The following is a 21057-nucleotide window of genomic DNA, read 5'->3' as shown; positions in this document are numbered from 1 at the left end:
AACAACAGGACCTGGAGAGTGCAAGCGATATCGCCAGCTTTTCAATCCTCTTATTGTAGACATTTGTCAAATAAATTAGTTCTGTTGGTATCTCAATCCAATTTCAACCGATAAGATCAGAGCTTACCTGTAACTGGGTGTAAATTATCAGGAACATCGAGTACCGGGCAGGAGTCAAAATAATAGGAGACCTCCTCAGAGTTTCTTGTTAACAGTAATATGATCCGAAGATCATGATATTCCATGGCCATGTCTCGAAGTACTGCCAGCAGAAAATCAGTAGTAGCATCATACTCCCCTATTTTGTTCACTATAACATGTGATACTCCTTGGAGACCATTTTCCATGTGCCTCAGCAGAACATCTGTTGAAAGGAAATAATTGACACACAAAAAATAATAATCAAATACATAAACTAAAATATAAAGAGTCCACAATTAGAGCTGAGCCAATACCGATGCCGATGTATCGGTATCATTCAATACCAGTAGCATAGGTATCAGACAGTATAAGTTGAATTTTATTAACTGATACCAGCTGACCCTATATTCTTATCATTCCCGCAGTCTGCAAAAATACCATGCAAAACTTTCCCGTAGTCTAATTATCCTGGAAGTTATGCAAAATTTGTAGTTTCTATTTATTTTGTACCAATATTATGTGAAGAACTGTATTTTGTGATTCATAACAGGTATTTTAATATTCTCATGAATTTTTTTAATACAGTAGAACGTCTATTATCTGCACGTCAATTATCTGCACACTCAAAAAAAACAAGATTCAGTTTTGAATAAATTTGAGCAATTTCTTCCATTGTGCATTGGATCTAGATGTGTTTTAGTTTCTTTTAAATGGACCAGCAACCCTGCAGAAGGAAAGTTGAGTAACGGACTCTGCAACAATTAAGTTTAAGGGGTGGGAACACCACCTGCCAAGCAATTTTGAATTTGTCAACCTAGCATTGTTATCAGAAACTAGCAGTACAGTACAGTACTGTTTTTAAGAGTAATTTAGGCACGTACTGTACATATATTACGAGTGTTTTCTCATGTCTTTTGTTTTCTTGTACACTTCGCAACATCTTATTTGACCGCCCCGAAATAATTCTAAGTCCCGAAAACGTAAACTTAGCAACATTGCACTTTGGCTCCAGGTGAGAGTAGCCAACTTTGAGTAGGTCCTTCCACTAGACGAAAAACGCTGCGGTGATAGGTTTTCAATTTAACACTTTCCATGAACTTAGAAACTATAAACCGCTATTATAATACGCAATCAAACAGAAATAATAAATTGGAAAAAGAACCTTGAAGAATATTTATGATTCTGCTTGCTCGACTTGAAATTTGGGGGGGTTGAAACACTGAACAGAGTTTTTCTCCACCTGGAGGAAATTGTCATCACGTTTGTGCAGAAAGAAGCAAATTTGTGAGGAGTTTATGCGGCATTTTATTTAGTACAATACCTTGCATAATATCGAACAGTTCTCAAAAACATATATTTTACACGACTTGTCGAGAAAATGTGCTTGAAACACAGGATGGTGTTTATCTTCATAAACGTCAACATGTTTTTAAAGGTATCACGTCATGAAGTTAACATAGAGCAGTTGGTTTAGGCGCTGCTATCCTTGTTTTTCGTCAAGCGTCAAAGGTCGCGGGTTCAAATTCCACCCTCTCCTCTTTCTTTTTTTCATTTTTTTTGTTCTCTGAACAGATACCGTTGATATTAGAATATTTGACAAATGAATCCAATGCACTCTTGAGGGACGTCTCTTCTGCCCATATTTCCCCTTAGAAGTTGGAGATTTCCAGGATTTAAAGTTAAAACTTTTCTTTTTAGTTATTGTTCATATGTTGTGTTAACACACACATCATGATTAATTCACAAATCACATATATGTATTCAGGATGCAAAATGTAATGTTATTTAAGTTATGTATTGTTTGTTCTCCACTGACACCTAAAATATTGATTATTTGATTTCGATATACTAAAAAAAGATACACAGTTATGTTAAGTAGTGATGTAGTGCAGTACTGTAACGAAGGAGAGGGTTCCATGAGTTCACATTGCTAAGATTGGTAATTTTATGTCCGTTCCTTCGTAATGACTTGTCAATCCCCTCACCACCATCTTACCATGCGTCTAAAACTAATAGTAAATCGCTAATTAACATAAATAAATTGTTATTGCAACGAAGGCCGATTCGATGAGAAACTACTAATAAGTATTTGTATAGTGAGTGACAAACAAAAAATTCAAAACCTCATAATGATCGTTAATTCCTCACTGCTTTGTATCTAAAATGTTTGTCATTTTTGAACAGAAAGTACGAGTATCAGATATAACAAACTTTGTGCACTAACTTTGTAATATTCGAAACCACCATTACAGACTTAGCTCTATGTAACTTGATTCTGCGCATTCCAGGTGGCATGTGACTTCCTCCTATCATCGAAATAACTCTCTTACTATTTCCTTTCCTCTCGTGAAATACAGAGACCAATGTTAACTTCTTAGCACGGTGGAATGGTGGATAAACTTTACACCCAACGACATAACAGTTGGGCTGAAAAGTTCGTAGGCTAACATAGTAAAAAATATTTTTTTGACAAAATTCGATTTTATTATACAATATAGTTGCCTTTGAGGGCAATACAACGATTATAGCGGTCATACAATTTTTCAATGCCATTTTTATAGTACGATTTCTCTTTAGCCTCAAAATAGGCCTCAGTTTCGGCGATTACCTCTTCATCAGTGCTAAATTTCTTTCCAGCGAGCATTCTTTTAAGGTCTGCAAACAGGAAAAAATCACTGGGGGCCAGATCTGGAGAATATGGTGGATGGGGAAGCAATTCGTAGTCTAATTCATATAATTTTGCCATCGTTTTCATTGATTTGTGACACGGTGCATTGTCTTGATGAAACAGCACTTCTTTCTTCATCAAATGGGGCCGTTTTTTCGTGATTTCATCCTTTAAACGCTCCAACAACGCTATGTAATAATCGCTGTTGATGGTAAGTCTCAGCTATCTCGATCAACTTCACTTTACGATCATTTAAAATTATTTTGTGGACTTTTTTGATATTTTCATCGGTAACAGCCTCTTTGGGGCGTCCACTGTGTGCATCGTCTTCGATGCTCATTTCGCCTCGTTTAAATTTAGCAAACCACTTCTCAATGGTTGATTTTCCTGGTGCAGAGTCCGAATAATGTTTATCAAGCCAAGCCTTGGCTTCAACAGTATTGTTTTTCGCCAAAAAGCAATGCTTTATTAACACACGAAATTCTTTTTTATCCATTTTTTCACAATAAGAAAAGCTGCTTCACTCACAATGCTATATCTCACGAACTAATTATCCGGCAGCTGTGAAATTTATACACGTATCATTTGAAGGTTAGTACTAAGTAAAAATCACATGGATTTAATTCTAGTAACGCCATCTATGAGTCAGCCTATGAACTTTTCAGCCCAACTGTTACTCCTCAAAAAAATCCTGCCTAGGTGGAGAATCGAACCTACTACCTCCCTCGTAAGAATCAAGCACGTTATCTCTTCTCCAGGTAGCTCTTGTTAAAAATTGCTACCACTTTGAAAAAACCAAGTCACACATAATGTCATCTCCGGCTCTGGTCGGAATTTATTCGGCCTACGTATAGGGCCAGTGGCAACCTACCATCGTGAGGAAATTGGGGAGCTCCGAGTGAGTGTGCGTAATCCGGTCACGGAGACCTACTACGAGGGTCACAATTTATATTTTGAGCCTAACAATGAAAAAAACAGGAATTTGGCATTGAAAACTGCTTTATTGTTTTTCGAACTATTCTCCTTTATGGTCAATACACTTTTGCATTCGTTCGAACCATTTGTCAAAGCAGTTTTTCCAATCTTCTTGAGACACCTCCATAATATGGTTTTTGAACGCATCAACGGCGTCGTCCGCCGACGAAAATCGTTGTCCACGCAATTTATTCTTGACATTCGGGAACAAGAAGAAGTCATTGGGTGCCAAATCAGGACTGTATGGCGGATGACCCATCAATTCGATTTTTTGATTATTCATAAAGTCGGTTGTTAGACGAGATGTGTGACAGCTGGCATTGTCTTGATGAAGAATGATCCAACGGCGTTTGTTTGTTTTCCGTATTTGACTGAAGACCTCTGGCAAACAAATTGTTGTGTACCATTCAGAGTTGACCGTTCTACGTTCCTCTAAAGGCACAGTTGCCACATGACCAGTTTTCCCGACAAAACAGGCGACCATTTGTTTCGATGTGCTTCGAGCGCGAACAACTTTTGTTGGATTGGGTTCATCTTGAAACACCCATACAGTCGACTGCTGTTTACGTTCCGGCTCATATGCATATATCCATGATTCGTCACCTGTTACAATCTTATATACGTCTTTTGAAGCGCCACGATTGTACTTATTGAGCTTTTGTTTGCACCAATTGAAGTGAGCGTCTTTTTGAGTTTTTGTCAAATTGTGTGGGATCCAACGAGAACATATCTTTCTCACAGCTAAATGATCATGTAATATTTTATATATGCTGGTGGAACAAATGCCTATGGTTGCCTCAATCTCACGTCGAAAATCGTAAAAAATCATCGCACCAAAATGTTCACGAGTTAATTCCATTTTATTGTTGTCGCGCAATCTCCATAGCAACATAAACAACACAAATGAAGCTATTGACAAAACATTTGAAGTACGTTATGGTCAATAATGCCAGACGATTCCGTGCAAACGTCAAATCCCGCCTAACTTCAATCAGTGTTGCCAAGGCTCAAAATATAAATAGTGACCCTCGTATAAAAGCTGGGGATACGTCGGGCCGACCCCCCGACTATTCCAATACTGGTTGAAGATCTCCACGCTTAGAGGTGACGAAGGAAAGCGTGGGAGGGAGACCGGCAGTCGGTAGGTATGCCTAGGCCCTTCCTGGGCTGTTGCACGACGGATTATTTTTTGATTATTATACTTTTCATGAGGAAACGAATTCAGATAAAATCGAGAAACACTGAAGGGAAAAATGATGAACATGTCTATTGGCATTTTGTAATATTTTGTAAATTGTGGAAAAATTCCATGTTTTGAACAAGCAATTGTTTAGTTACGAAGTATTTTGTTGTTTGTTTAAAGTAGGAACAGCGAAAAGCAGTCATTTGAAACTTCAGCTCTTTTCCAAAGACTGTATGAAAAGAGAGAGGAAATGGATATTCAACGTATGAAATATAAAATATGTTTGAAATTATAACAATGAAAACTTTGAAAGATAATACTAACAAACTTCAAACTATGAAAAACATATTTTTGTGGTGGAAAACTCCAAGTTATTTTCGAAATATGAACTTGATTTTTATCTGTATTATAAAGTGGAGATATGGGACGATACGATCCCTCAGCAAGAGCATTTTAAGTAAAATACCTCCAACTTTTTCAATGGTCATAATTACTCATTAGGGTCTGGAAGATGATGAAAAATCAACTTTTTATCTGACCATTAAAAACAATGCTAAACCTGATATCATGTCCGTTTTCCTTCAGTTAGAGCCGGAAAACACTTTCTATTTTACATTTTTTTTTTTTCATTTTTCGGCCTTTTTTGGGCTTTTAGTTTATTTGACAGTATTTTTAACAGATTTGTTGCATTTTTACTTATTTTTGAGGTTTATTTTTCTCCTCCCCTGTTCTTTCGTGCATTTTAAATGCATTTACTAGTAGAAGTTACAAATTTAGATTTCTTGACATGGTCCTTTTAGCAAATTCACCATGAATCGAAAATACAGTCAATGGAAAAGCATAACATTATTCTTAACTGAAATGTTTGACAATGGATTAAAATACTTTGTGTGAAGATCTACTTTGAGGTTCTTTTTCTGGACACTATTATCGCTTTAATCTGTAGTTTTAAAGTAAAATTAGTCACAATATTAAATGCAACTACACTCTGGTATACGCGAAGCAGAACTGTATTTTCGGATGCTGGCCGACTACAGTATCATAGAAGGCCCACTCTGAAAGGTTTTTGATTTGGTGTTTGTAAGCCCATAGTGTAATATTGCTCATGAATGACGGATGGAGACTCAACAGACAGGTGACTCTGGAAGGTTCTGCCATTGGCTGGGCTTCTGCGCTGGTCGAGCGAGAAGTTTAGCGTGGCAGATCCTTGCCGACTACGAGAGACTTCTGACGTACTGGACACTGGCTGGACAGGCTGAGTATATTGCATTACAGTCTATCGCCCTTTATAGGCCCTCATGGCCGGGTGTAATTTACCTAAAGTCTATTGATTTATTTTGAGTTCTTAAAAGTGCAAGAAAAGGAAATTGTTTTAGTTTAGATTTTTTAGGTGGATTGCTCCGGGTCATGTTGGCTGGGGGGGGGGGGGGGTTGGGCTGGGCTGCGATTAACTCTGACTCGTGTAGCCTTTACTTACTGACTGCTGACTATCAAATGGGACAAATTAAACTAGGTTAACTGGGAGATAATCCATAGACATTTCTGTTGAATTAATTGTATTTGGAAAGTATAAGTACTAATATGTTTTGTAATAAATATTGGGTTAACGAATATTAAGTTCCAATTGTATACTTTAAGTACCTAATATATGATCATCCACTGCGCCGATGAGACAATCCTCGTCTCACTTCTTTGGTATTAAAGAGGAAACAAGAGACATAGAGGATTATAAGAGCAGAGCATGGTTCCATGCTGGTTCTGTCTCTGGTACTTGTGTACAATTGGGTATCAATATATCAATATTTCCAGTTTGGTTAGACTGTAAAATGGTGCGGTAATATGGCTCGGAATTATAATACAGTAGATATTACGGGAACAGTGGATGGGAGGAATTTTGGTCCGCCTTTTCCCCCACTTTCTTCAACTCGTAGAGAACATTCTGCTTCGCAGTTGTTAAATGAATTTGTAGGACCCTTACCACACACCCCAGAAAATGCCCAAGGACGACAAAGGGAGGGGGAAGATGTAGAAACGTACGTAAAGGTCCCTTGTAAACCCCGGTGGGTGAATAAATGCCCAAGTAAGCCTTTGGAAAGTTCGTCGTCGTCTGATGAAGACGAACGAGTATTATATAATAGGTCCGATTTGAGAAAGTTAAATATGGAAATGGCCAAAGAAAATTTGACTCAATTAATAGCTACCGTACCTATAGTTAAGGAAATTAATGCTGAAAGCCTGTATAGATTTTTGTATGTATTGCAGGGTATTAAAGACAGAAAAATGTTTCCTTCTCACGAGATTATGCTCGCAGTTTTACCAAAATTAAATACTGAAATGGGTAAATTATGGATGAAATGCATAATTGAAAATATCCCTTGGAATGATGTATTTCAAATGATCTTAAATAAGTATGCAACTTCTATTGGGAGGCAGTATTTATGTAATAAATATGTAATGGGTAATCAAAGAGACAATGAAACTCCATTAGAGTATTTAGACAGTAGAGTTCGAGCTGCTAAGATTTTGCAGTTTGATATTGATGAAAGTACATTTGTAAGTTATCTTGTGGATAGACTAAAACCTCAGTATTCCCAAAAATTGTATCTAAAGGGGATACCTAATACTTTAAATGAATTGCAGAACGAGTTGAAAGTTTTAGAAAAACTTTCTTATTTCTCCAAGGATTTTTGGGGATTACATAATATCGAACGACAATTCAAGGCTAAAGGTCCTGCATTCAAAGACTATACGCCCAAATATTGTCGTAAATGTTCAGCAAGTGATCATTTTGAGCGATGGTGTCCGATGCATGTGAGAGGTGCTCAATTTGCTTTGCAAGGATTGCGTAGTGACATAGGACCCAGACAAGGTGGTGAAACTAAAGTGACTGCTGTGTTTGTTGACTGTAAAATCAATAATCTGAATTTTTTGGCCTGTTTAGATTCTGCATCAACATATAGTTTAATTAGTGAAAGTCTCTTAGATCGAATAAAGACTAGGGGAACTGTTCGAGAATGGGATTTGGATATGCAAGTGATAGTTGGTAACAACAACCTCATGAATATTAATAAAGGAGTTATGTTAAATGTTGGTCTTGGAAATTTATCGTGGACCACAACTTTTCACGTTTGCAAAAACATACCTCTAGACTTAGTGCTTGGTGTGAGATTTCAGAAACAGTGCCACATGGTGATTAACTATTTAGAACAAATTGTTGGTTTTTCCGGAAGTGATGAGAAAATCCCTATTAAATGGACATCTGAAAGCTTATGCAAAAATTTTCGTGTTTTACAGAATATAGGTCAAAGACAAAGACAAGATCGTCCTTCATTTCCTGTACGTTCTCCTGCCCAGGGTTCAGCCAGCACAGGCCGAGGTGTCGGAGCTCGATCTTATCAGCGCACGAGAACTGACCAAGGTCAACATGTAGCTTTCCAGCAGGCAGCAGGTGCGAACCAGGAAAACTTCGTCAGAAATGTAAACAGTGGTGAGAACTCCTTTCGGAGCCAGTCCAGGACTTCGTGGAGGCCACAAGAGAGAAGGCGTGGACTCGAATCCAGAGCTTCTGATGTTTCTGGCGCATCTTTTGGACAGTTTGCATTAGAGGATACTGAACAACAGTTATGTAAGTTGAAAAGTGAATTTTCTGATGTTATTACTTCTAAGCTAGGACGTTTAAAGAACTTTTCGTAAAAAAAAAGGTAAAGGTAAAGTGTTCCCCTGTGCATAGCACCACGCCATGAAGGCGTATAGGGGGTGTGGGGAAAGAACTTTTCGTATAAAATTAAATTATATGATAATGTTCCTGTACATCGGAGTCCATATTTTGTTCCACCAACTAAACAACAGGAACTAGATGGAGTGATTACTGAATTATTAGAATAAAACATTATTGAAGCATCGTCGTCACCGTACGCAGCACCTTGCTTTGTAATTCCTTCTTCAGGGGGGACTAAAAGACTTATTTGTGATTATTCTGCAGTGAATAAGAAAATAATCTATGATGCGCAACCAGTGGCTAATATGGAAGAAACTATGGCTCAATTGAGTCAGGGGAGAGTATTTTCTGTTATTGATTTGAAAAGAGCGTTCAACCAAGTAAACTTGGATGAATCTAGTAGAGATGTAACAGCCTTTGTAACTCCCAATAATCAGTATAGATATAAGGTCATTCCTTTTGGCATTAGTATTGGGCCAAGTTGCATGTCACGAGTTATGAACCAAGTTTTTCATGATTATAAGGGAAGATTTTTACATTTATTTTATGATGACATAATTGTTCATAGTGCTAATGAGAAAGAACATCTGGAACATTTACGTTTAGTACTGCAGAGATTACGAGAATATGGATTAACGATTTCCCCCAATAAAAGTTGTTTTTTGAAAAGGAGAATAAAATTCTTGGGATTTATTGTGGGGCAAGGAAATTGTGAAATGGATCCAGACAGAATTGAAGCTATTCAAAATCTCCCTTCTCCGAGAAATTTAAAAGGATTATTAAGATTATTGGGTACCTTAAATTTTTATTCTAAATTTATTCCAGAGTATTCTACTGTAGTAGCTCCCTTAAATGAAATTCGAACACCCAAAATAAAGTTTCATTGAGGTTCTAGGCAACAAGAGGCACTAGAAAAAATTAAAACTCTATTTAGAGAACATGTAATTTTGAAATTGCCTGACTTAAATAAACCGTTTGTTATTCAATGTGATGGGTCCTTGAGAGGATTCGGCTCTTGTCTTTTGCAAGCTGATGAAAATAATAATCTGAGACCAGTGGCGTTCTTTTCTAAAAGATTAAAAGAAGTTGATAGAAAACGAACAATTTATGAGATTGAACTTATAAGTCTAATGCAAGCCATATCACGTTTTGAATACTGTTTGAAAATTCAGCCTTTTATTATTCAATTAGATAATATGAGCCTTAGTTATATGGTTAAACAATCTCGGAAATATTCCAAATATGCGAGATGGATGGAGAAACTCTCTTGTTATAAGTTTGAAGTGGTGCACATACCCTCTAAGCAAAATGTGACTTCTGATTTATTATCTCGTATGTATGATTGGAGAGATTATCACACGGAAGAATTGGATTCTGATTATGTTAGTAATGTTAATTTGGCCATGTTGGTAAACCCATTTCATGCCGATACCTTGAAGAAAGAAATGTTGAAAGATCAGGAATTGGCCAATATTATGAGACAAATGGAGCAAGGTATAAATTTCCCAAATTATAAATTGCATCGAGGTTTCTTATACAAAAGAACTAAAGCCAAGAATTTTCCTTATAGGATATGTGCACCAGATAATTTGAAACATCCTTTAATATTATATTATCACACTAATATGCGAACAGGATCTCATGGTAATTGGTTGAAAACACTTAAGCGTCTACAGAGACACGTTACTTGGGAACATATGTCTCAGGATGTTAAGGATTTAGTTCAATCTTGTGATGTATGTCAACGAGCTAAGTGTAAAAACACAACCCCTGAAAATATATTAACGTCTGAAATTGTAACAATTCCTATGAAAAGGTTGTACATAGATATTTGTGGACCATTACCTGTATCTAATGGTTATAAATATATTTTTGTTCTGGTAGATGGAGCATCAAAATTTTGTATATTTGAGCCAATTAGGAAATTGAGTTCAAAGGTATTGATTGATAAATTAGATCATATTTTTATGACTTATGGCTATTGTTATGAGATTGTATCAGACAATGCTTCATATTTTGTATCAGATGCATTTACCAGTTATTTATTTAACCATGGAATTCAGCATATTAGATTATCTGTTGGCAATCCTCAGGCCAATTTAAGTGAAAGATACATACGTACTTTGAAAACTGCCTTGAGATGTTATTATTCAGCAGATCAAACTAAATGGCATGAAGGTTTGAAAAAGATACAGTATAGTTTAAATTGTTCATACCATCATACATTGAAGTATACTCCGTCGGAATTGTTTTTGGGACGACAATTGTGGGATCCATTGGAAGTCCAATGGCAATTATCTGATATGGATTTTAATGCAGCAGATGGTAATTTGCAAGATAAATGGAAAAATGCTATCAGAAATATGCAAAGGGAATGGGAAAAGAGAAAACAATTGTATAAGAAGCGATATGCACCCATAACGTTTCAAGTCAATGACAAAGTATTAGTTAGGACTAAGAATAAATCTTCCTTAGAGGACAAGATAACTAAAAGTCTTTCTAATATGTACGAGGGTCCATATTTTATAAGTAAATTTCTAACAGAGAATTCAGTTCTGGTTAAGAAAGTTGATGATGACAAGGTATGTTCCAAAGTACATGTACATAAATTGAAAAGATATTTGGAGCCCAGGAGAGGCAATAATAGGTAATTTTAATACTTGGATCGGCAAGATCTCAGAATATATGTAAGGTTAATTAAGGATTCTCCCATTATATAAATATAAATTATTGTAGATTTGGTGTAGGTTGCCTGTATATAGTATATACTTGCCTGTATTATAGTAAGAATGAATGGTTTATGTTTGTAAACTTGTACTGGTACCAGTTTGTTTTCTTTTTCTTTGTGAATATTTACAGGCGATGGAGTCGGAGGGATGACATGCGCAAAAACCTATAACTATTACGAAACCTCGCTCTACAGCTTGAAACTTGGTTCTGTAAGAAGAGTATGTTTGAAATGTGAATTCTAAAAAGATATGTGTAACTAGTAGTACACTATGTGCTAGAAAATTGTAATTTTTGGGGGAGAGGTTGTTTTGTAAGCCCATAGTGTAATATTGCTCATGAATGACGGATGGAGACTCAACAGACAGGTGACTCTGGAAGGTTCTGCCATTGGCTGGGCTTCTGCGCTGGTCCAGCGAGAAGTTTAGCGTGGCAGATCCTTGCCGACTACGAGAGACTTCTGACGTACTGGACACTGGCTGGACAGGCTGAGTATATTGCATTACAGTCTATCGCCCTTTATAGGCCCTCATGGCCGGGTGTAATTTACCTAAAGTCTATTGATTTATTTTGAGTTCTTAAAAGTGCAAGAAAAGGAAATTGTTTTAGTTTAGATTTTTTAGGTGGATTGCTCCGGGTCATGTTGGCTGGGGGGGGGGGGTTGGGCTGGGCTGTGATTAGCTCTGACTCGTGTAGCCTTTACTTACTGACTGCTGACTATCAAATGGGACAAATTAAACTAGGTTAACTGGGAGATAATCCATAGACATTTCTGTTGAATTAATTGTATTTGGAAAGTATAAGTACTAATATGTTTTGTAATAAATATTGGGTTAACGAATATTAAGTTCCAATTGTATACTTTAAGTACCTAATATATGATCATCCACTGCGCCGATAAGACAATCCTCGTCTCACTTCTTTGGTATTAAAGGGGAAACAAGAGACGTAGAGGATTATAAGATGTTTTAAGTCAACTTTATGCATAGTAAGGCTAATCGGGACTAGACCTACAGTTTAAAGTGGGATCCGAACCGAGTGCATAAAATAACGTGAACCGTGTGGTGTAGGGGGATCATTTGCTTATGGAATGGAAGGTCATGGGTTCAAACCTACTTCTTTGCAAAATCTTTTTTGGGAAGTAAACGGCTTTGGACGAGAATGCTTATCTACGTTTCCAGGATATTTCCGTTGATATTTATGTGATTTATGTCCAGCATTTCCGGATGCAGAAAGTTGACATGTAAGTTCTTAATAAGTGTTAACTTATAACAGCTGAATGAAAGGAAAAGTATTTCCTAAAATCCTGCCAATCACTGAAAGATTAAAAACATTAGTAGAAGCATTACTTGATTCATGCACAGTGGCGACGATTATGGAGTGTGGAGGGGCAGATGACCCAGCACTATGCTAAACATTATCTACAAAGAGAAAGACACTGTCCTTGCACTCCCCCCTCCCCCACCTTGCCCCATCAGTTTTGAAACCCAATAGCCGCCACTGAGCATGCATCGCATAAATATTTACAGTAATGTCATATAAATATAATATTATATTACGTTATTAGAACACTTCGTACTCGGTAAATTAAAAGGAAAAAGTAATAAGGAAAGGGTGGGATTTGAACCTACGATATTTTGATCTTGACGAAAACAGTAAAAGGAAGAAAGTTCTGTCATCTAACCAACTACTCCAGGGGATTACTTACAGAAAACTCAGTAAAACACGTTAATCTCAGTTGAAGCAACATTGTGCCGCAGTTTCGAACCATTTTTCGCCAAGAACTAAGGAAAATACACACTTTGCAGAATCGTTTGGTGTTGTGCAAGGTATCTTTACTAAACATTTCACAAAAAATCATCATAAATTTGGTTTCTTGCATTCAAATGTGACCGAAATTCTTTCCAGGTGGATGAGAACCTGTTCAGTGTTTCACAATGCACATAAATTTCCCTATTTTCATGTTGAGAACGAAGAATCTTGAAATATTTTCAACATTCGTATTTCCACTTAACAATTTTTGTCTACTCATATATTTTATTACTGCTTTAGGGTATCTTTACTTTATGGAATGTGAAAGAATGAAAAAAAAAATCACAAGAGCATTTTCATTCAGGAAGAAGAAATGTTGCAAAGTTGACTACTCTTAGTTGGCTCTGAAGCGCTATGCTGCCAAATTTACGAATTCCGAACTTTGAAATTTTTCAGGGCGGTGAAATAAGATGTTGCGAAGTGTACATGTATACATATGTAGTACTATGTACCATTCTTTGTCAAATAAACACATGTTTGATTATCTGCAAAAATCGTTATCTGCATAACCTCCGGTCCCAATTAATGCAGATAAACGACGTTCTACTGTACTTTAAAGCAAAACTATGGTAAATTGGTGCTTATAATTGAAGTGGCATGCTCAACCACTAATAATAATAAATACTTTGAACAACTTATAATTGTTACAATTTTCAAACATAGTACCGTATTTACACCTGTATAATGCGCGTGCGTGTATAATACGCACCCTCGTTTTTGATGGGGAAAAGCAACAAAAAAAATATATATATCTTATATAATGTGCAGTACAATTCACGTCCTAGAAATGGCTTTCTTAGTGTCGGACTAACATTTACGTATATCATTTAAAATTAATCAGTAAATCATAAAAATGAGCTTTTCCTTGCTTTCGTAGCTGCTGCATTCACCACGCGACCTTGAACTTCCAGATGTTAGGCTTTTCATAGGAGAGGAGGAGCAAAGTTATCAACGGCCATTTCAAGATTTCAGTGTGTGATGCTTACAATACATGGATGACATCAATGCAGCATGAACTCGCACCCAGCGGGAGGGTGAAACGTGCGTCGCAGCCGATTGTTTGTGAATGGGTTCATCAGGCATGGAACTCCACCTCCCTGGAAATGGTGATCAAAAGTTTTAAGGTAACGGGAATATCGAACAAGATGGATGGAAGTGAGGACATTTCACACAGCTTGTATTAGTAACTGGGAGTGAATGACGAAATTAAGTGTAAACGTTATTTATTTGTTTACGTGAGTCAAGCTGCAATAGTGCAGTAAATATACAGTAGTTATTTCTATTTAGTAAGTGTTGACGTAATTATTTTACCTTCATATTTGTTACAGTCAACTCTCGATACAACAACCATTCACAGTTCCTGGGGAAAAGGTAGCTATTTTGAAGGGGTCGTTATTGGAATTTGCACCAATTTTCAGCTTAAACGGAGCTCAAGCGGACACAAGATTCCTAGCCGATGGTAACCATTTTATCCTGGTAGTTATACAACCTGTTACGCACAGGCTGTGCATTGTGAGAAGTAAAATAGAACATGAAAACTTTTTCACAAAAAAAAAAGTATTCAAAATAATGTTATATCCTTTTAATTGTGCACAGTCATTGCTCTTCCAGGAAATTCTTATGATTCTAGTTCATGGGAAACCCGTTTGAACTGAGAACTACGGAAAGAAAAACAATCTCTCGCTTATTGCAAGAGAAACTCGAAGAATCTTGTCACCTGTCACACTGGCGCCAGCAAAAGTCGGTAGATAATCGGGCAGAATGAATGTTGGATTTAATACGGGTTTACTAGAGCATTGTCTGTTACAAGATTAACTGGTAAGATAAGATCTCTCAGAAGATACAACACAACCTTTCTAGGCACAAAAAAACAAGAAAAAAAAACAACAGTGGAGCTGTAAACTTCGTTCTGGTTCGGCTGTGTAAAAGTCACGTTTTCCTTCCTTCGACCAATTTCTAATTCACCCCCCTCCCCCATTCCAGGGAGCAGTCCATACTCTTCCTCGACTTGCATTGTAAGCCAGCCTGAAAAAGGAAACACGCAACTTGCGATCTGTTTGCACCCAATGCGTATTCTAAGACACATTGAACAGTGTCGCACTTGATAATCATTTTGGTTTGGAATTGGATTTCACTAAAGTGAAACTGTATATTTAGTCCCGATTAGCCCAAAAGCATAAAATGAAATCAAAACAAGCTTTATGAAACCTGCGCATTTTCAGATATCAAAATGGGAGATCGTTATTTACTCTCACGTTAAGATAATCATGAATGGTTCTGAAGATAAGCGGCAATTATATTGTGTGCATTTCCTTGCTCTGAGTGTTCAGAAAGTTTATCCTTGTGTCAGATGCAAAATAAAATTTACAGTTTTGTTTATCAGAAGGTGCAGAACATGAAGTTGATTTTTACTCTTGTTTTTCTTTCTGAAGATCGAATTTGGTTATCGTCAAATCAAAACAGCTTTGCGAGATTCAAAACAATGACTTTTGCCTTGGCACTGGATGAGTCATTGCTGTTAGCAAGCAACAACTTCCCAGACGCTAGACAAAACACTGGCGCCAGTTGCAGCGTAAAAACAAGGGGACCGGTTGGAAGTTCAAGCAACAGGTGGTCGAAGGGAAAATCCTCCGTATTTTAAAAGTTCCGTCTTTGACAGTTGCATTATCAGCTGTGTGAAGAAGAAAGAAATGACCCTTTCTTTACCTTTTACCTTGCAACAGACAATAATACGGGCAATATTGCCTATGCAGACAATAGCATTAAAAAAAGAAAAAAAAATAGGACCTGAAATCTGCAATTATTACATTGCCCTGCAGACCAGTGGCAGAGAATGAGCTGGGAAGGTACTTTTTTTTTTTTACTTGTCCTATGGTTTTTGTTCGTTTTCAAGAATGCATCCAGAACAGGTTGCCCATTTTAGAAGTCAGAGAAAAGGAAGAGCGGTCCACTTCCAGCCTCGCCTGTAATCAGCCTGTGTGCACACACCAGCAAGAAAACAATTGGCATTGCCCCCCCCCCCCCCCCGTGTTTGCTGAGAAGAAAAGAGGGAGAAGTCACTCAGCCAACGGAACACTTTTGGCAAATATTAGGACATCAGCACAGTTATGAAAATGTATGAAGTGGTAAACGGGAGTTATGATGTACGTAAGATCGAAGTGAACTTTTGCGGAAACCTGAATGATATTTAATTTTGGAAAAAAGTGTGCATTATACACGCGTAAATACGGTATTGGTAAGGGTATTGGTTCAAAGTGGTATCAGCTCTGCCCTTTCCATAATACATTTATAAATATAAGACAAAAATAAAATTTGCCAATAACTGATAGGGGTCAATCCATAACAAATGGTCCAGCACTAGTTGCTTGACAATCGTCTTTTTAAATTTTTTTGTTTTATTTGTTGTAACCCCAATGCAGTAGTAGTTCCAAACAGGCATTACTTTTCTAAAACTTTACTTTTGTTTAAAAATAGTGACCATTTTTGTTTCATGACTTGTGGCATTTTCGGCCGTTACAGACGTTTGTGATAATTATGATAACACAACAAAAAAAAAATATATAGAAGGCTGGGGTAAAAATCATTCTTTTCAGTACATTTTATGTTTACCATCTATAATGTAAATGGCTAATTTTAGCAGAAAATATTTTACCTCTGTTACTGGTTTCCTGTTTTAGTTATAGCTCTTTCAAAATGCTAGTTCTTCATTCTTTCAAAATTTGAGCCCCAATATCTCTGGCAATAAATTTCAACCATATGCATTAGAAATGGTGAAAAAAGGTACAAAACATAAAATGAACTGAAAGGAATGTTTTCAACATTCAACTCAAAACAACGGTTATCTCGGTGGAATTCCTTCCGCCGAGAATGCATATCCAACCTCTTTTTGTGAGCCAAGATCAGATCTTCTAGCTTCACAATTGCTGCGGTCACATCTTTAGGCTTTTCCAGATCAAGCTTTTGTCCTCACATTATCTGGTTCCCCTTAGAATGTTCCCCGTGGCTCAGAGATAGAGCATCACCCTGCTTCTCCAACAGTGCCTTTTTGGCACTCAGCTTTCTATCATTTTTTTGTTATCGTAATTATCACAAATGTCTACAACGGCCAAAAATGCCACAAGTCATGAAACAAGAATGGCCACCATTTTTTAAACAAAGTAAAGTTTTAGAAAAGGAATGCCTGTTTGGAACTACACAGGGTTTCAAAAAATCACGCGACCAATTCCTTGAATGTACATAGATTTTATACAAAAAACGGCAAAGACAGAAACCTTTCAGTGGGTATTAACTTTGTCTATGTGGAACTTTCTAAACAGTAAAGAATAAAAATTATTCTCTACATGGACGTTTATTATGAGGTAAACGTTAGTAAGGGGTAAAATTATATTAAGGATAGGTGATATCGTGATATATCATCAAGAAAATATTGTCACAGATGATCCAATACAATATTTTTTCTGTATCGTTACATTGGCGATATACCATCTCCATGATATATATTGATAAATATCATGACAATATATCGCTGACACAATATATATCGCTAAAATATCATGACAATATATCGCTGACACAATATATATCGCTAAAATATCATGACAATATATAGTCAACACGATATATATTGCCAAGTATTGTGATGATATATATTGCCAAATATTGTGATGATAAATTACCAACATGATATATATCACCAAAATATCATGACGATATATCATCTAGTTGACATCACCTGGACGTAATCTTTTCAATATCGCAATATATCGTCCAACACTAGTACGGACTCATGCCTTGAATCGGCTAAACTTGATAGTGTGACAAGAGGTCTATAAGTTTTAAACTTGCCTGGAGTACAGAAAAGTATTCCACCGTGTGACCGAGGAAGTACTGAAGAGAAGCGTTCACTGTAGCCACAGCTGTCGCCCACAGATTCACACCTTTCTTTCGCAACCTTCTCCGAGCTGGACCACACTGAAATTTTCTTGGTCTGTGTAACTACCACATTGCAGTTAGCACCCCTTCCAGATTCTATATAGTGGTCGAGAATGTACTGACAAACCTAGAACAAAAAAAATCACATCATATACTTGCCAACAAATCAGTGTTTTAAGTGAAGAGAGATGCTGTGGGATGCTATCCCCCCAGCTAGCAAAAACTTTACAAAAAAGCATCCTCCAGCTGTCTCATTGACATCATATTCAATCATAGAGAATCCTGTCACCTAAACCAAGGACTTGGCCGAACAACCCCCAGCAAACATTTTCCACTTCAGTCGCTGCAACAAATCACCTACAAAGGGTGTCTTAATGAAACAAATTCAACAAAGGTAAAGGTAAAGTTTCCACATTGCATCCAGCAGAAAGCATGTCATTCTGGCAGAAATAAGCTCTACTGCAGGCATTGTTATTAACTTGAACCACATTTTAAGAAGACCAGTTAAGGCACACTCATCTTGTGCATGTTCCTTCGTATCGCTCTCTGTTAAAACTATTAACAAATTTTCTGAACTAGTGCAGTTTGAACACACCATACATACACGTTGTCTGCAAGCAGCAGATGATTTTCACTGAGCAAATCAGCCTCCCAGTCTGTGTATTTTGTGCAAGGACGAACTTCACATACCACACGAAAATTGACTTAAGAAATGCCATAACGAACTACACCAACTTCACAACAGAACTTGTGGAATGGCCTGTGGCAAAAACTCGTTTAAAGTGTTAAACTCGTGCAACTTTCAGAATGTGCACAAAGATTGCTTTAAGTCCACTTGTTATGCTCGGATAGGTTAATTGTGGCTCATCCTACAGGCTGTGCAAGTGATACAATCCAGTCCCTTACCTTATCCTGCTGAAAGCACAGCACGTGTCACAGTTGACAGTCAAAAGCATTGCCACATTTTGTACCTCTTCTTGGCACTCTTGGCTAAAGCAACTTGCCTTTATCTGGCTATTGTCACTGCAATAACTAACACAGGTATACCAGGTAGAAGTAAAGACAAAGGTTCAAAAGGAGTAAGCATAACCTTCGGTGACCCTTGTGAACAAGGTAAGAACATCCACCTGTGTCACTCCTGTTGAATGGAGGAAAAGTGGCAAAGAGCTTGACAATACTGCACTAACCCAAACGAAGTACTCACTCATACACAAAACTGGGCACTGGACATTCAAACACCTGTTGAGGCACATTGCACAGTAGATCACATTCTAAACTGTATTCTCCTGGACAGGATATGATGGTCTTCACTTTCCATATTGGACGAGAAACTACAGCCATAAATATTGAGGAGTAGCACACATGAGCAGCTACTGAGTTTCATGTGAATAAGTTAAGCAAGTAAGGTTTGGTTCTCCTGGAACTGTGTGCTACACCACAATATTTATGGGTGTAGTTTCTCATCCAATAGAGAAAGTGGAGGTCATCATAACTTGTCCAGGAGAATACAGTTTAAAATGGAATCTACTGTGCAATATGTCTCCACCAGTGTTTGAATCCAATTATGATTTTGTCAGCAAGTATAGCCCTGATTTTACATTTTCTTGGACTTTACGTTTTTTTCCTTGGTACCCTAAAAAATACAAATTTGACATTCCCTTGATCATGAACATTTTTCAAAGAGAATTCATGGTTAGTTAACGGTACTTACTTTACAAATACGCCTCGTACATACCACCCCACAGGTGCCATAACATTTGTTTCTTGTTGTGCAAAAAATATTTTCCATTACCAAGCAAAGTGGCACAATATTGGCAGGGATCGAGAACAGACCTACTGTTATCAGTATTTATTGCACGAGTAGTGGAAAATAACTTTCTCAAAAATCATTTCCAACATATGAAACTATCACAAACATAGCATATGCCATGCGACCTACAATTTTTAAGTTTAAAAGTGATGGTATAATTTTAGGTACATTTGGCAGGAAAGTAAGCTAAAATAAAAATGCAAATTTTAAGAAAAAAATAACAGAAAAATCAAGGTCCCTACTGATGATGGAAACTAAAAGTTTGTGAAACACTGCAAAGTATCAAGATTTCATCATATTATTCGCAAATAATAGGTGGTATAAAGAAGGTTATAATTTTCTCAAAACATAACAAACAACATAAAAAAAAAACAAGTTTCCTGTCTACAACATTAGTAAATAATTAAGGCTTATTAATCAATTGTTACTGCAAGTATGGTCTGAAACTGCTGACTACACTGTTTCAGTCCTGCCCTCTATTGTTGAAACTGACAAGAATGATCGATCACAAGTACAAAACACCAAAAATAATTACCTGAGTTGATTTGCCACATCCCACTTTTCCATTAATGATAACAACAGGATTCCGTTCCACTGCCTCTAAGATCTGGCTTTTAATATCTGCAATGGGCAGATTCAATCTCTCCTCATTCATTTTCAGGTAATCTGGAATGTTCACTTTGTCTTCATGAAATTTCAATAAAGTGCTACTTATCTGATCCAATGTTCTATGCTGAAATAGAAAAAATCATCACTATTGTACATACCCAGAAAGTTATTTGCACCCACACATACATATACATATAGTGAAACCCTGTGAGTGTGTGTGTGTGCACATGGAGGCTGCTTTTTTTTAGGGCTCGTAGCATCTAAATGAAGCCTTAATGAGAAAAACATTACTAAGAAGAGGTGTTTGTCTCGACTCTGCATCGTGATATTGGTGATATATCATCTCCACGATATATATCACCAAATATTGTGATGATATGTCGCTGACACAATATACATTGCTAAAATAACATGACGATATATCATCTAGTTGATCGCCAACATGATATATATCGCCAAAATATCGTGAAGATACATCATCT

The 21057-nt window shown here is 36.9% G+C and overlaps 1 protein-coding gene across 3 annotated transcripts in view; it reads right to left on the bottom strand.

Moving 5' to 3' along the window:
• The window catches only part of LOC145997285 (dosage compensation regulator mle-like), a 144314-nt gene that overhangs the window by 80877 nt on the left and 42380 nt on the right, over window positions 1–21057 (bottom strand). For all 3 annotated transcript variants that reach the window (XM_083134175.1, XM_083134176.1, XM_083134177.1), the window contains exons 9-11: window positions 20502–20699; window positions 18070–18283; window positions 128–364 (exon numbers count right to left, since the gene is read on the bottom strand). In XM_083134175.1, coding sequence (XP_082990301.1) covers window positions 128–364; window positions 18070–18283; window positions 20502–20699 — 649 coding nt within the window. The remainder of the gene's footprint in view (window positions 1–127; window positions 365–18069; window positions 18284–20501; window positions 20700–21057) is intronic.

The sequence above is a fragment of the Lepisma saccharinum genome, chromosome 13 (assembly GCF_977018435.1).
Source record: "Lepisma saccharinum chromosome 13, izLepSacc3.1, whole genome shotgun sequence".
Taxonomy (NCBI): domain Eukaryota; kingdom Metazoa; phylum Arthropoda; class Insecta; order Zygentoma; family Lepismatidae; genus Lepisma; species Lepisma saccharinum.
This window is presented reverse-complemented; position numbering and strand designations above follow the sequence as displayed.